Source organism: Mobula hypostoma, chromosome 2 (genome assembly GCF_963921235.1).
Source record: "Mobula hypostoma chromosome 2, sMobHyp1.1, whole genome shotgun sequence".
NCBI classification, from domain to species: domain Eukaryota; kingdom Metazoa; phylum Chordata; class Chondrichthyes; order Myliobatiformes; family Myliobatidae; genus Mobula; species Mobula hypostoma.
Genome location: NC_086098.1, coordinates 203,277,872 through 203,293,296, shown reverse-complemented (window position 1 = coordinate 203,293,296; position 15,425 = coordinate 203,277,872). Strand labels below are relative to the sequence as shown.

Here is a 15,425-nt window from a genome sequence, read left to right as displayed (position 1 = left end):
CCAGGGCTGAAATAGCTAGCATGGGAGGACATAGTTTTAAGGTGCTTGGAAGTAGGTACAGAGGAGATGTCAGGGGTAAGTTTTTTATGCAGAGAGTGATGAGTGTGTGGAATGGGCTGCCAGCAGTGGTGGTGGAGGCAGATACGATAGGGTCTTTTAAGAGACTCCTAGATAGGTACGTGGAGCTTAGAAAAATGGAGGGCTATGGGTAACCCTAGATAATTTGTAAGGTAAGGACATGTTCAGCACAGCTTTGTGGGCTGAAGGGCCTGTATTGTGCTATAGGTTTTCTATGTTTATGTCTTTTAGTTTTAGGACTAACTGAGTTTTTAAAATTTGATTTTTTTGAGGAATCATCTTTTCTCAGTATTATGCACTTTTCATTCTTTTTTTTATGTGTCCTATCTAAGTGTCAATTATCTTTCAACATTAAATTCGCAGCCTTGGATACTCTGCAAGTATACTTTGTAACTGCGATTAAATTTGATCTATTTAAACTTACTTACATTGTTAATTTATCTGTCGTATAATGAACATATATTCATTTGCAGTAATGTATTTTTAGTATTTTAGACATCTCTGCACTGTGGCTCTTTATGTCACATTTCAATTCTTTTCTTTCCTGGATTCTCTTTGTTAGTGCCCTCTTTGATTGTGTCTTTGTCTCTCGTTGATGTAGTTTGGTTTCCTAACCCGAATCACTTTCCCATCTTTGCTCGTTTGCAGTCTCGATTTCTCTGCGCTCATTCTGCTTTCTCTTATTGAAAGTCCTATCTAATTCAATTGCTATTCAGTTGCTGAACTCTGCTCTCAGTATAATTCCTGTGTTTTCCATTCCAACAGCATAGTTCTCTTCCCATTACTGACACTGGAAAACCATGAGTTGAAATTCACTTCACTCACACTAATTTTTGAGTAACAGGTCCAAATGATTGATCCAATCAACGCTGTGCCAATTTGCTTGTGGCTCAGGTAGTAATCCAAATATTATTACCTTTGTGATTCTACATTTAAATTTAATTCCTGGATACTCAAACTCTCTCAACAGAACCGTTTTCTTAGTTCTACCTTTGTTCTTTACTCTATATTCAGTGATATTCTTGTTAAGTTTTTATATAATGGCCCAGAATTTTCCACCAGTGGTAAGCCAACTACATTCAGTGAGGAACAACCTTCCTGACCAAGGCTATCCTGATCTTCATCAGTAAGGCTTTGCTTGGTGTGGAGCCTTGTGTACAGAAATGCCATCACAAGAGCATAAAACCATGAGACCTAGAAGCAGAATTAGCCTATTTGACCCACCGAGTCTGCTCTTCCAATTCATCATGGCTGATTTAATTTTCCTCTCTGCCCCAATCTCCTCGTACCCCTTCATGCCCTGACCAATCAATAATCTATCAATGTCTGCCTTAAATATACATAAAGACTTGGCCTCCACAGCTGCCTGTGGCAAAGAATTCCTCAGATTCAGCATTCTCTGGCAAAAGAAATTCTTCCTCATCTCCATTCTAAAAGGACACCCATCTATTCTGATGCTGTGTTCTCTGGTCTTAGACTCTCCCACCACAAGAAACATCCTCTCCACATCCACTCTTTCAAGGCCTTTCACCACTCAATAGGTTTCAATGAGGTCACCCCCATACTTGTGAATTCTAGTGAATACAGGCCCAGAGCCATCAAAAGCTCTTCATATGACAAGCTATTCAATCTTGAAGCTCCTTTGAATCCTGTCCAGTTTCAGAATGTCCTATCTAAGATAAGGGGCCCAAAGCTGCTCACAATACTTGGGAGCACTCACTGGTCCTTTGTAAAGTCTTAACTTTACATCCTTGCATTTATATTTTAGTCCTCTTGATTTGAATGCTAACTTTGCATTTGCCTTCCTCACCACAGACTCAACCTGTAAATTAACCCTTAGGGAATCCTGCACAAGGACTTCCAAGTCCCTTTACACCTCAGTTTTTTTTGTATTTTCTCTCCTTTAAAAATAGTCAACCCTTTCATTTCTTCTACCAAAGAGCATAACCATAACTTCCTGATGCTGTATTCCATCTGACACTTCTTTGCCCATTCTCCTAATCTGCCTAAGTCCATCTGTAGTCTCTCTACTTCCTCAAAACTAACTGCCCCTCCACCTATCCTCATATTGTCTGCAAACTTTGCAAGAAAGCCATCAATTCCATTATCCAAATCATTGACATTTAATGTAAAAAGAATCAGTCCCAACACTGACCCCTGTGGAACACCACTAGTCATTGGCAGGCAACAATTAAAGATTCCCTTTATTCCCACTCCTGACAATCAGCCACTGCTTTATCCATGCTAGAATATTTCCTGTAATACCAAGAAGTTGTAGCATGTTAAGCAGTCTCATGTGTGACACCTTGTCAAAGGCCTTCTGAGAATTCAAGTACACAACATCAACCGATTCTCCTTTGTCTATACTGCTTGCTATTTCTTCGAAGAATTCTAACAGATTTGTCAGGCAATATTTTCCCTTGAGGAAACCCTGCTGACGACGGCCTAATTTATCACGTGCCTCCAAGTATTCTGAGACCTCATCTTTAAGATGGATTGTTGCAAAACGACCCTTGCCTGCAGAACGATCAAAATTTTGCAGCCAGCCAAAGCACATCCTGTTAAAATAAGGACTAAAATAGATGAAGTAATCAGAAAAGCATTCAAAGTCACCTAAAAACCTTTAGCTGCAGATATACAGTAAGCAGTGAATTAAATAAAACTATCTTTTACTTAGCTCTGTACATTATTGCTATTCCCCTTGACTCCAATGAGTGGGGGCACTTTTCCTGGGACAGAGATTTTGGGAATATTTCCCATGAATGCCGTGGATCTCTCCCAAGTCTGTTGTCTGGGACTGTACTCTACAAAGGTTACAACTTTGGAGTACAGTCAGGCTAACGCTGATGAATAGGGCCAACAAATTCCATGACGAACTGCAAGTATTAGCCTACAAATCCGTCGCTAATTAATTATAATTTTAACATATTATTGGGCCAGCTGTACCAGTCTAGTTCATTCTATCAAATCCATACCCGAGGACAAAGTAGAATTATCCAGAAATAAGTCAGAGTTCAAAAATAAACATGAGCAAAATAGATGTTTCTTCCCCAGTTAATCATTCATTTTAACTGGTGACTGATGTGACATGCCTGCAGTGTATTGGCTTTTACTCTTGCTTGGAATACAGAGCCGTACAGGTTAAGCAATGCTGGGCTTTCACTGTATAAATGTAAGTTGAAACGGATTCTTACAATTGTTAGGATCTGCCAAACTTGATTTTAAATAAAAGGATATAAACTGTAAGATGAACTAATACCTCTTAGGTGTTCCAGATAGCCACATTTACAGGTAATGTTGAGAAAAAAGAAACTTAATTGGCTAATCATGTCATAAAAAGAGACTCCATCAACCCTGCTTATGTGGCATTTATTACATAGGTACACAGTGTGAGCATGTCAGCTGGGTCATTGCCTTTTTTCTGCAAGTTCTAAAGATAAGACAACTGCATAAGTTATCAGAGTAGGATACAGTATTTCAAAGCATGCTCTGGTCATATGCCAATAAGTAGTAAGATATTATAAAGAGCAAAGTGAAAACATGTTGAAAGAATTAGTTTTATGGACCAGGCCTCAAATTATGGATACAAATTCAAATGCTCACAGTATCTAATTCATTATAACCATTTTTGAAAGTTTCACTTTGCCATTATCTCCTATTTAAGTTATGGCTTTGACAGTGGTTAACTCCTACATGCCCCTGTTCTATCTACGTGTCTGCTCTTTATTTGAATGTGCCATATATAAACATGATATTCCTCTTAACACACATACGTTATTTGTTCATCATACCCAGTTTCTTCTTGTCATCAATGCAGTAGTACCCCCTTGGAATAGGATAACCCAGGAGAATGAGGAGAAGAGGAGTTAATAGAGAAGAAGAGGAGGATTGCCGATGGTCTTGCGCAGGAAGCTGTATCTGATTATTTTCTCCAGTCTTGCTGAAGGGTTTCGGCCTGAATCGTCGACTGTACATTTTTTTCATAGATGCTGCCTGGCCTGCTGAATTCCTCCAGCATTTTGCATGTGTTGGTCTGCTAAGGGTGTTCAGAGAGCAGTTTTATGAGCAGACATTCAGCCAGGAGCAGTGTGCAATGCCTGCACCTCAGCAAGAATATTCTCACAGAGATTGGCCAGCTGCCGCAGCTCAAGTACATCCCCCAGAGCCAGCTAAGGCCTGCATTGGCACAGGAAGCCAATGTGAGTGTGGTAATAAATGTTTTTACATTCAGCCCCTTCCAGACTGGAAATATTTGTAATATCTCATGCTGTGTTTTGCACCGTTGAGAATGCAAATTCACTGAAGAGTAGGCAAAACACATTTTATATGTGAGCGATTATCAGGTGTAAAGAATTCTTGTCTTCACTAAGATACACCTTGACGTAACTGGGATTTCTATTACTCTGCTGTTGAGATCATGCTGAAAATCTACCAACATTCAATTTATTGACCTCATTGATAAATAGTTCGAGAAAATTCACTCATACTCACCTGTAAAAATTGATATTTTTCTTGTAGTTTAACGTTCTTATGCCTGTTTGTAATTTTATATATTCACCCATATACATTCAGTGGCCACTCTATTAGATAAGCCTCCTTGCTAATGCAAATGTATAACCATCCAATCATGTGCATAAAATATCAATGCATAGAAGCATGTAGACATGGTCAATAGGTTCAGTTGTTGTTCAGACAAACAGTAAGTGACTTTGACTATGGAATGATTGTTTGTGCCATATAGGGTAGTGTGAATATCTCAAAAACCACCGATCTGGGATTTTCATGCACAACAGTCTCTAGAATTTACAGAGAATGGTACAAAAAACAAAAAAAAAATCCAGTTAGTGACAGTTCTGTAGGCGCAACCACCTGGTTAATAAGAGAGGTTAGAGGAGAATGGCCAGACTGTTTCAAGCTGACTGGAAGGCAACCATAATTAAAATAACCATGCTTTATAACAGTGATGTGCACCTCTGAACACACAACACATCAAACCTTGAAGTGAATGAGCTTACAAATGCAGAAGAGTACAAACATACAGAAATCCACTCAGTGGCCATTTTATTATGTACAGGAGGTTACCTAACATATGAGTGCAAATGGGTGATTGTCATTGAGACAGCTGACCTGCTCTTCTTGGGCACCGGTATGATTGTCAGCCTTTTGAAGCAGATGGGAATCTCTGACTGCAGCAGTGACAGATTAAGGCTGTCCTTGAATCCATCAGCGTAGTTGGCTGGAAAGTGTTAGTGCAGGGGCACTGAGTATACATGTAATTGTTCAGTAAATTTTCCAGTAATTATGGTAAGTTGCTTCTGCATTTTTCTAGAAACTTCTTAGTTTTCAGTAGCAGGTGTATTTCCACTTAAATCTGGCTATTTTATAGGCTATTTTTTATCACTGGAATGTTTTGTTATCTCTAGTTTGAGTGTGAGATGACCATGACTAACTTTTCTATTATCTTTCTGTTGGTTCTGTGTTTATACAACACTTAATAAAATTGCTAGCAATAAGTTTTATGCTTCAAATTATTGACTTCCAAAGAATCTGTCAATTGCAAAAGCATCAGGATCCAACAAATACAATAATCTGGTAAGTAGAAACTTTCCTATTTAGATTTAGCTTTTCCAGTGGAGGAATTTCCAAATGTAAGAGTTATAAATTCGTCCTTAACACTTGATCAATGATCTGGCAGAGTGGATTTTCAATATTTTTAGATCTCATTTTAAACAAATTTAATTTGGATTTTTAATGCAGGCTCTTTCCAGCTTTTAAACTCTCCCAGATGAGCTCAAGACTTTTTATGCATACTTTGAAAGGGAAAATAAAACTACACCTGTGTGAATCCCTGCAGCTTTGGTGACCCTCTGATCTCTATATCAGAGGCCGACATCAGAACACCTTTCAAGAGGGTGAACCCTCACAAGGTGTCAGGCTCTGATTGTGTACCTGGTAGGGCTCTGAAAACATGTGCCAGCCAACTGCTTGGGAGTGTTTAAGGACATCTTCAATTTTTCACTGCTGCAGTCAAAGATTCCCACCTGCTTCTTAAGAGTGACAATCATACTAGTGTCCATGAAGAGCAGGGTGAGCTGCCTCAACGACAATCACCCAGTTGCACTCACACCTAGTGAGAGATTCGTCATGGCAACATCAAACTCAAGAACATATTGTTTTCCATTTTGAGGATCTTACCTAGAGACATATTGTCTGGGCCAGCAGCAGTATCCTTTTTCAAGCATTTGCAGTAAAATCTTTTAAAATAATGTTATTATTAACCCAAGCAACACACACAAAATGCTGGTAGAACACAGCAGGCCAGGCAGCATCTATAGGAAGAGGTACTCTGGTGGGTCTCAGCCCAAAACGTCGACTGTACTTCTTCATATAGGTGCTGCCTGGTCTGCTTGTGTTCTACCAGCATTTTGTGTGTGTTGCTTGAATTTCCAGCATCTGCAGATTTTCTCGTGTTTGTGTTATTATTAGCCCAAGTTAGGTTTGGGGTTAAATCTGTTATATCAGCTTTCATCTTAAGAATGGCAAAGTGATATGTAAAATTCTTCTCAAGACTATGTTCCTATGGGATAGCCCACCTCTGCAAGCATCTTCTGCCACGTGGAACTCGTTTCATTGCCACATTTCCAATTAGCAAACTGGTCAGATTACAAACAGTTCTCAGGAAATGTATCCTGCTGTAAGCTGCAAACTATCTGTATACAGTTTCAATAAAGGATGGCAACCAGTTCTGCCAGATTAGTACCCACATGAACAAGAATCTGCACCCAAATTATTTTGTGATGTCAGCACAACATTTTGCCCACCATACAGCTTTCAGGTAATTAGAAAAATAGAATTCTGCTAAATTTGAAGTCAAATATTAGGCTAATGATTTTAGTGTAACCTGTTGGACAATGCTATTTCATTATTTGCAAGCTATTATGTAGTTTTGCTTTGGGAAAGATATATTTTTATTGAATGTTATTATTGAGTTATTCCATGCAGTTAAACAAAGCATTAGAGTATAGAACTTGTAACCCATATGAAAAGGCACTTCAAAGTACCTCATGCAATTTTAAGAAATTGGCACCTCAATTTCCCATCAGAAATCCAAAGCAGTACATGTAGAACATAGAACATAGAATAGTACAGCACAGTACAGGCGCTTCGGCCCACAATGTTGTGCCAACCCTCAAACCCTGCCTCCCATATAAGCCCCCACCTTAGATTCCTCCATATACCTGTCTAGTAGTCTCTTAAACTTCACTAGTGTATCTGCCTCCACCACTGACTCAGGCAGTGCATTCCACGCACCAACCACTCTCTGAGTAAAAAACCTTCCTCTAATATCCCCCTTGAACTTCCCACCCCTTACCTTAAAGCCATGTCCTCTTGTATTGAGCAGTGGTGCCCTGGGGAAGAGGCGCTGGCTATCCACTCTATCTATTCCTCTTATTATCTTGTACACCTCTATCATGTCTCCTCTCATCCTCCTTCTCTCCAAAGAGTAAAGCCCTAGCTCATATATATCAACTTGCACTAATGCCTTTCTCCAAGAGCTCTCACCATCTCAGAAAGGCGAACTCAGAGAAGATCATTTGGACCAGCTGCTTGCTAATTTTGGGGACGGGGAGAAAGCGGATCAGCTGGTTGGATGGGGAAAGACTGAGGAGTAGAAATGGGATGGGTGGGGGTGTGGTGTAAAGAGCATCACAGTGGAAAGAGTTGATTGCATGTGACTGGACTCAGGCTCTGACACATTCTTTAGCTGCTCTAGTAATGCACACCAATTGTTTGACACATTTAAACAAACAACAGTTTCCAGGTTATGAAATGCCAAGCAAATTCAGGTTAAAACAATGGACCTAAAATATTTTCATGGCTCATCTTGGTGCAGTATTGTGAGGCAGTATAAGCTGCCTCAATGACTATTGCCCGGTTACATTCACATCTATGGTGATGAAGTTCTTTGAGAGGTTGATCATGGCTAGAATTAACTCTTGCCTAAGCAAGGACCTGGACCCACTGTAATTTGCCTACCACAACAATAGGTCTACAGTAGATACAGTCTCATTGGCTTTCCACTTGGCCTTGGACCTCTTGGAAAACAACAATACCTATGCAGGCTGCTGATTATTGATTACAGTTCAGTGTTCAACACCATCATCACCACAGTGCTGATCAATAAACTTCAAAATCTAGGCCTCTGTACCTCCCTCTGCAACTTGATGTTTGACTACGTCATTGGGAGACCATGGTCATTGGAGGTAACGTTTCCTCCTTGAAGACTTTGATGATGAGTCTTTGACCTGAAAAGTTAACTCTTTTTTTCCACAGATGCTGCTTTCTAGTCAAGTGTTTCTGGCATTTTCTGTTTTTATGCTTTAAGGTTCCCCACTTTGATCATGTGGTTGATGGAAGTGTTAGAGTGAGGGATTGACAGATATATGACAGATTGAAAGGAATAGTAGATTTCTTCCCAATTAAAATTATTGAATCACATTGATGCTAATTTTATTTATTACAGTTTACTGATCAATAATATTCAAACATCAGAAGTGCAGAGGGACTTTGGAGTCCTCGTGCAAGATTCCGAGAAGGTTAATTTACAGGCTGAGTTTGTGGTAAAGAAGGCAAATGCAATATTGGCATTTATTTCAAGGGGAATAGAATATAAAAGCAAGGAGATAATGCTGAGCCTTTATAAGACACTTGTCAGGTCACACTTGGAACATTGTCAACGGTTTTGGGCCCTATATCTCAGAAAGGATGTGATGTCATTGGAAAGAGTCCAGAGGAGGCTCACAAGGATGATCCCTGGAATGAAGGGGTTAACATATGAGGAGCATTTGGCAGCTTTGGGCCTGTTCTGACTGGAATTTAGAAGAATGCGAGGGATTTGGGGGGGGATCTCATTGAAACCTACTGAATGTTGAAAGGACTAGATAGGGTGGATGTAGAGAGGATATTTCCTGTGGCGGGGGTATCCAGAACTAGAGGGCCCAGCCACAAAATAAAGGGGAAACTCTTAAGAACAGAGGTAGGGAGGAATTGTTTTATCCAGAGAGTAGTAAATCTGTGAAATGCTCTGCCACAGACTGTGGAGGAAGCCAAGTCCATGCATATATTTAATGTGAAAGTTGATTGTTTCCTGATCGGTCAGGGCATCAAAAGATATGGTGATAAGGCAGGTGTGTGGGGTTGAGTGGGATCCAGGATCAGCCATGATGGAATGGCGGAGCAGACTCAATGGCTGAATGGCCTAATTCTGCTCCTATGTCTTCTGGTCTTATGGTCTAAACTTCTTGGTTGTAGAAAGGTGCATTGAAGAACATTGTAATTGCTAATGATAACTTTCAGTTCAGAACTTGCACTCACTATCAATATTTATAATAGTGGCGTCTCCAATCTTTTCTATTGTAGAAATATTACAGAATTTTACAGGAAGAGTTCATTTCAACAATTCCATTTTTCACAATTACACAAATTCAGATATTGCGCAACACAATAAAATAATTTAAAAGTAAATTCAAATAACATTCAGAAGGGAGGGCTCTAAACCTCTAGGACAAGAGGGCATAGTCTTAGGACACAAGGGTGCCCTTTCAAATAGAGATGTGGAGAAGTTTCTTTAGCCAAAAGGTGGTGAATTTGTGGAACTTGCTGCCACATGCAGCTCGGAGGCCAGATTGTTGGGTGTATTTAAGGGAGAGATTGATAGGTTCTTGATTGGAATGGCACCAAAGGATACGGGAAGAAGGCCAAGAACTGGGGTTGAGAAGGAGATAGAAAAAACGATCAGCTGTGATTGAGTGGCGGAGCAGACTCAATGGGCCAGATGACTTAATTCTGCTCCTATGTCTAATGATCTTATGGTCGAGGTCTGATATGTTAATTGATCTTTTGTATTCTGCAGGGTGATTGACCTGCTGTGCATAATCAGCATTTTCTACATTCAGTACAACTGCTAAGCATTGTCCTTGAGACAAAATGATACAACAGTCAAGAAACAATTAAAAACATAGAAAATATCTCATTTATTATTTCTGTTTTTACATGGATTAAAAGAATGGCAACAATATGTTAATAATTACAGTATTGAGTAATGAGGCAGTATTTATCAGAGACTTGTAGCAACATTTTCTTTTGCAAAGAAATACCAATAAGGGAATACCTTGCAAAGTGAAAATGGCAAGGTCAAAAAATTATACAGAGTACAGATATGTTAAAGAACTATCATTAGTGTCTTAATTGTCATTAATCATCAATATTATTTATGATAATAATGTCATAGTTACAAGAAAAATTACACCCATATTAGAATAAAGTAATTAGCAACATTAGTTTTATTTATTATATACAAATAAATGCTACTTGACCACAGTTATATCAAGAATTATTTTCTTTTAAACATTTTTGAGCCCCTGGCAGTTATGACCAAGTGAAAAACACCCAGTTGCTGAAAGTACTGAAGTAATTCAAAAATAGGAAGTGCAAAATTTGTAGTGACCAGTCTGTTAATGGTTATCACAGGCACATGTATTACAAACAAGTAAAGGCCAAAATAAATGTCACTAAACTTGTTGGGATATCAACCCTTGATAACAGAATTGTGATTTGTAGTAAATGCATCATATTTGCATCACAGACAATAAAAATAAGAACATTTCTATTTAACTGAAATGCAAAACAAAAACACATTGAAAAACAAAGCTGTTGTATCATGTGAATAGATTCACATATTCAAACATTATTTTTGCTAAAACGTGGGCAAGATGTTACCCTTCAGTAAGCTTTTGAAAACTGAGAATTCCTGAGTTAACTTGAATTGGCAGTATACGTGTAAATAATTATGATATCTGATTGGATAGTTTTGTTTTAAATGCCAGCCTCATCGTGGGATCTTCCTCATTCTTCATTTCATTGCAACCTTCAGTGGGAGTCCATCTCTCCTCAGAATATCAAAGTGCATTGAGTTATAAGTTTCTTAAGGTATTGTAGAGTGGCACATCATGGCACAGTCAGTCAGTTGAAATATCAGCTCATCATGCTGCTTTGGAATGTCGATACTGTCGGAGCAGAGCATACTTATTGATTGTCGAGACAGAAGGCACCTAGTATCTATGCGGTCGCTTTGATGTAGATTTAGAATAACAATTCAGAGGCCTGACATTATTTTTGATCTTTAGGGTCCATGTACATATGTAATGAATTTTGATTGTTGAAGTTGCCCTAGATCCTAGCTTCAGTACATTCATTCAGTCCTGCAATCAATCAGTTTTTTTTAACAGAGTTTGTTCAATGTCTTAATGCTATCTCCTGACAAAGTCTGGTCAGCCATCAGATTGTCCAGCTAAGGCTGGATCAACTCTGGGTCACCAATGGTTACTATGCAGTGTAGCAAATTTGTTTGAGAAACTGATATCTAAGTTTTGCAGAGATCAACATGTCGCAACATGGTGGATCAAGGAGAATGTTTTAAGTGTTCTCTCACTTATTACATTATAAACTGTGTACTTTAGCATACCCTTTACAAACCAGTGAGGATCTTCTTATTCAAATAGGTCCTCTGTATTTTAAGAGGGACCAAAAATTATACCAGAATAAACAAGGACAATTTATTTCATGTGATTTTGGGGACTTCTTTATATAAGAATAAAATATTTTTTTTGATATAAAATTGTTTTTTTTAAATAAATATGCTAGAACACTTAAGTTCTGCTTATAGATGAAGGAATTCACAGCACAATCTGCCTGAATTTATCATTTCTAAATAGCCTTTGCAACCTGGCTTTGAATCAGTAAAATAACAGTATTTGGATTTATTAATAATTTAGGCATCTGCTTAACTTCTGTAAATTTTCACATTTTATACCTCTATTAAAGGTAGAATTTGCTTTAAATGATATATCTCGACAAGCTGAAAGTAAACTATGAACACATTATCAATGGCTCATTATTAGTAGATAGAAAAAAATTCTCATTTAAAAATTGTAGGACAGAGAAAACAGAAGACCTGCCTAATTAGATTTATTGGAGGGTGTGTCTCTTAAGTGAAATATATCTGAGGTAGTGCACCTTAAATTTAATAGTATTTGAATTTATGTTAGTAGAGACAGACATTCCAAGCCATACCAATTTGTCACGCAAAGTAGTGCTGAGTTATAAAACTGAGCTTGCATGAATTCAAATGATAAACTTGGTTGAGTATGTCTCACAAAATGACAAGGCTTCTCATATTTTTCCAAAAATATACTTATGGGCTTTTAGAAAACTTACATTTGTTATTGCTTGCAAATATACAGTATGTATACATTAATATCAGTGTTGCATAAAATCTTCTTATTAATAGTTGGCAGTGCAGCAAACATCTGTAACTGTAGATAACTTGCCTGAGCAAAGAAGCAGGCTTTGGAACAATTACTGACTCCCTAAGTCAATTATACTTATCTAGGATTTCCATGATTCTCTACCGAAACAACAGGCTTGAGGGAAGTGCCTTCAGAAACATTCCTTCCAAAACAACATAATAAAGGGAAAAGAAAAAACTTTGAATTATAAAGGACTTTTCACAAAGGCAGGGCATTCCAAATTACACCTTCCTCTAAAAGTACTTTTGAAGAATGGTCACTGTCATAATATTAGAGGGTGATCTCTTTATCCTTCTGTTATAAATGCTTTTGTGATTATTATGTGGAAGAAGCAAGTTTTTGAAGGCGAGGGAAATTGTTAGATCATTTAAGTATAACAGGTATAAAATGGATGTGAGACTCTCACACAGCATGCAAGATACACATATTGCGTACATTCTTGCTTCAGTTTTGCCTTTTATTGTTTAAAAAAAACTGTAGTTTTCTTTAAACATTTTGAGAGGATTATCACCACTGTAGCCTAAGTGATTTTTCTTCAAATATTTTAAGACCTTTAAATAATCTTCACGAAATCTATTTTCTAATATGTACATCTACATGAATTTGACTTACTGAAATGGTTTCAAGGGAAATGTAAAAATATAGCATAGGTATATACACTAAATAAAAGAAGGAAGGGACAAAAGATATGAAATTATAGAAAAACCCAAAATATTATAAAACCATAAATATTAGATGATAAACATTCAGAGAGATAAGTGAGTTGAGGCTCCATTGAAGATGAAAAGCAACATTTTGACCCCAAACCTTACAAATTCACCCTGAGTTTATGTCAAAATCCAGTTTGTATCTAGTTCTACTGCTTGATCACATCCGATTCCTTAAGTGTGTCAAGACATGAAACTATTTTTGAAATAATAAAAACAGAAATCGCTGGAAATACTTGGCAGGTTAGTTAATATCTGAGATAGAGAACATTACAAATTGATGACTTTCATTAGAACTAGAAACCTTAGGAAACAGACAACTTACAAATTGTTAGTCATAGTCTATTAATGTATGGAGGAGATTTAAATAGAAACATGCTTTAATTTCATATTTCCAGCATTGCAATGATGCGTGTCATAGAGTTTCAGAATTGTTTTGTACTCTCTACTTTCTGTTCTTTTACAACTCCTCCAGATTGATCATTGGTGATTCACTGCTCTCTCACCCTGCATTACCACCACCCTTATCATTCAGCACCTCTTGCTCTCCACCCTAATGTTTCTAGTGTTCTCTCCACTCCTCTTGCTTTTCTACAACTTTAGATATATTTGGTTCTGATTTTTGTCCTTTTTCCGCCATCAAGCCATCAACTTGGAATGTTAAATCAGTTTCTTTCTCCATAGGTGCTGCTTGTCCAGCTGTATATTTCCAACATATTCTGTTTTTATTTCAGATTCCCAGCATCTGTAGTTTATTTGTATTTTCATTACTACAACTTGAATTCATACAATAAAATTCAATGGTAAAAGTCAAGGGTTGATTTTAGCCTGAGCCAAGTATAGAGTAGAGAGAATGTTATGCAGGTGTGCCTCGACAACAAGTTAAGCCTTTTAATAACCCTGCACTTTATAAAGTATTTCAGAACTGGGCTATATCCAAGACCAGTGGAAGTAATGATTGAGCTGGCCGGTGAGACCAGTAAGACAGGGGTCTGGTAAGATTCCTGATAAGATAAGTATTGAATGAAGGTATAGACTATAGGAAAGGAATTGAAGGTGTAGGAGAAGGATTTCAATTTAGAAACATATCTCATCCAGGTTACTTTACTACCCCGTTAGTTTCTGCATTTTGCACTCTAAATTTTCAATTAAGTTGGTAATAGCCACAGATGAAATGTCATATTGTGATCTTTGGATATGAATCCGGCATCTGCCTTCAATTAATATTTATCCTGAACTGTTCCAGTTAAGTTTTGAGATAGCAGGAGCATGAGGAACTTGGTCTGAACCCTCTGCTAATTTATTCAATCATAAGTCATCTTCTGTGCTCTAACCTCAGCAGATGTACTTAAAATATTGTTAGAATCTACAGTTAAAACCGTAGTTTAAATGTACATGGGAAGGTACATGGGTAGGAAAGTATGGAGGAATAGGTATCAAATAAAGGTAAATTGGATGAGCTTAGATTGGAATCCTGATTGATATGGACCAGTTCAGCAGAAGGGCCTGTTTCTTTGCTGTATGATTCTGTGACTCTGACTCTAAAATCAACCCTTAAGATGCAAGAAATAATTGTCATTTCACAGAAAAAATTCAAGATAATTAAATGAATTGAAATAATGTTTCCACAGCCGACTCTTGAAAACACAAAGGTACAATATTTTTGTGATAGTAAATTAAACATTTATCTTAACTTTAACCTTTGGATTCATTTGCATCACTCAGTAAAAATAGAACATAATTCTCATTAAAATAACCGCATTCTGCAGTCCTCTTGGTGAAGAAGCTCAGTATAGTTAGTTATTTAGTAAATTTGCCGTTAAATGCGTCCCATTGGTGCAGATGAGATGTTAAATTACCTCCTGTTTTGGAATGGATGTTGGTGGCTTTGATACTGATGGTACAGAGCCTGTTACTAGTTTGTATGGCTCTGATGCTGAACCTCCAGGAGGAGATGGTAAAGGAGTTTCAGGTGTCGCTGTGACATACATATATAAAAAAAAACAAGAAAAAGTCTTAAATTTTCAAAGGAAAATCTGGCAATGCAAGCATGTACTTGAATTCATTTATGTCACACATAAATAGAATGTTGCAGTAGTATTAATCCAACTAAAGACATTGTGGATTGTGGCTAGAGATTAATGGAACATTCATCCTGCTCTTCTCATGCGAATGTGATATAAGGGCTGGAAATTAGTCCTCTGTTTACTTTTTACATAGTCTCATGAATAGAGTTCTCCCTCTTGCTGTTGACCAAATCACAGATTAGGGT

The 15,425-nt window shown here is 37.6% G+C and overlaps 1 protein-coding gene across 5 annotated transcripts in view; it reads right to left on the bottom strand.

The window, feature by feature from the left end:
* Positions 1 to 10,090: 10,090 nt before the first annotated feature.
* Positions 10,091 to 15,425, bottom strand: part of hnf4a (hepatocyte nuclear factor 4, alpha) — a 189,016-nt gene continuing 183,681 nt past the window's right edge. For 4 of the 5 annotated variants that reach the window (XM_063041419.1, XM_063041418.1, XM_063041417.1 and 1 more), the window contains one exon: positions 10,091 to 15,131. In XM_063041419.1, the coding sequence (XP_062897489.1) occupies positions 15,004 to 15,131 (128 nt within the window). In that variant the 3' untranslated portion in view covers positions 10,091 to 15,003. Of the gene's footprint in view, positions 15,144 to 15,425 lie in introns of all 5 variants that reach the window. The other variant, XM_063041416.1, reaches the window with a different exon arrangement.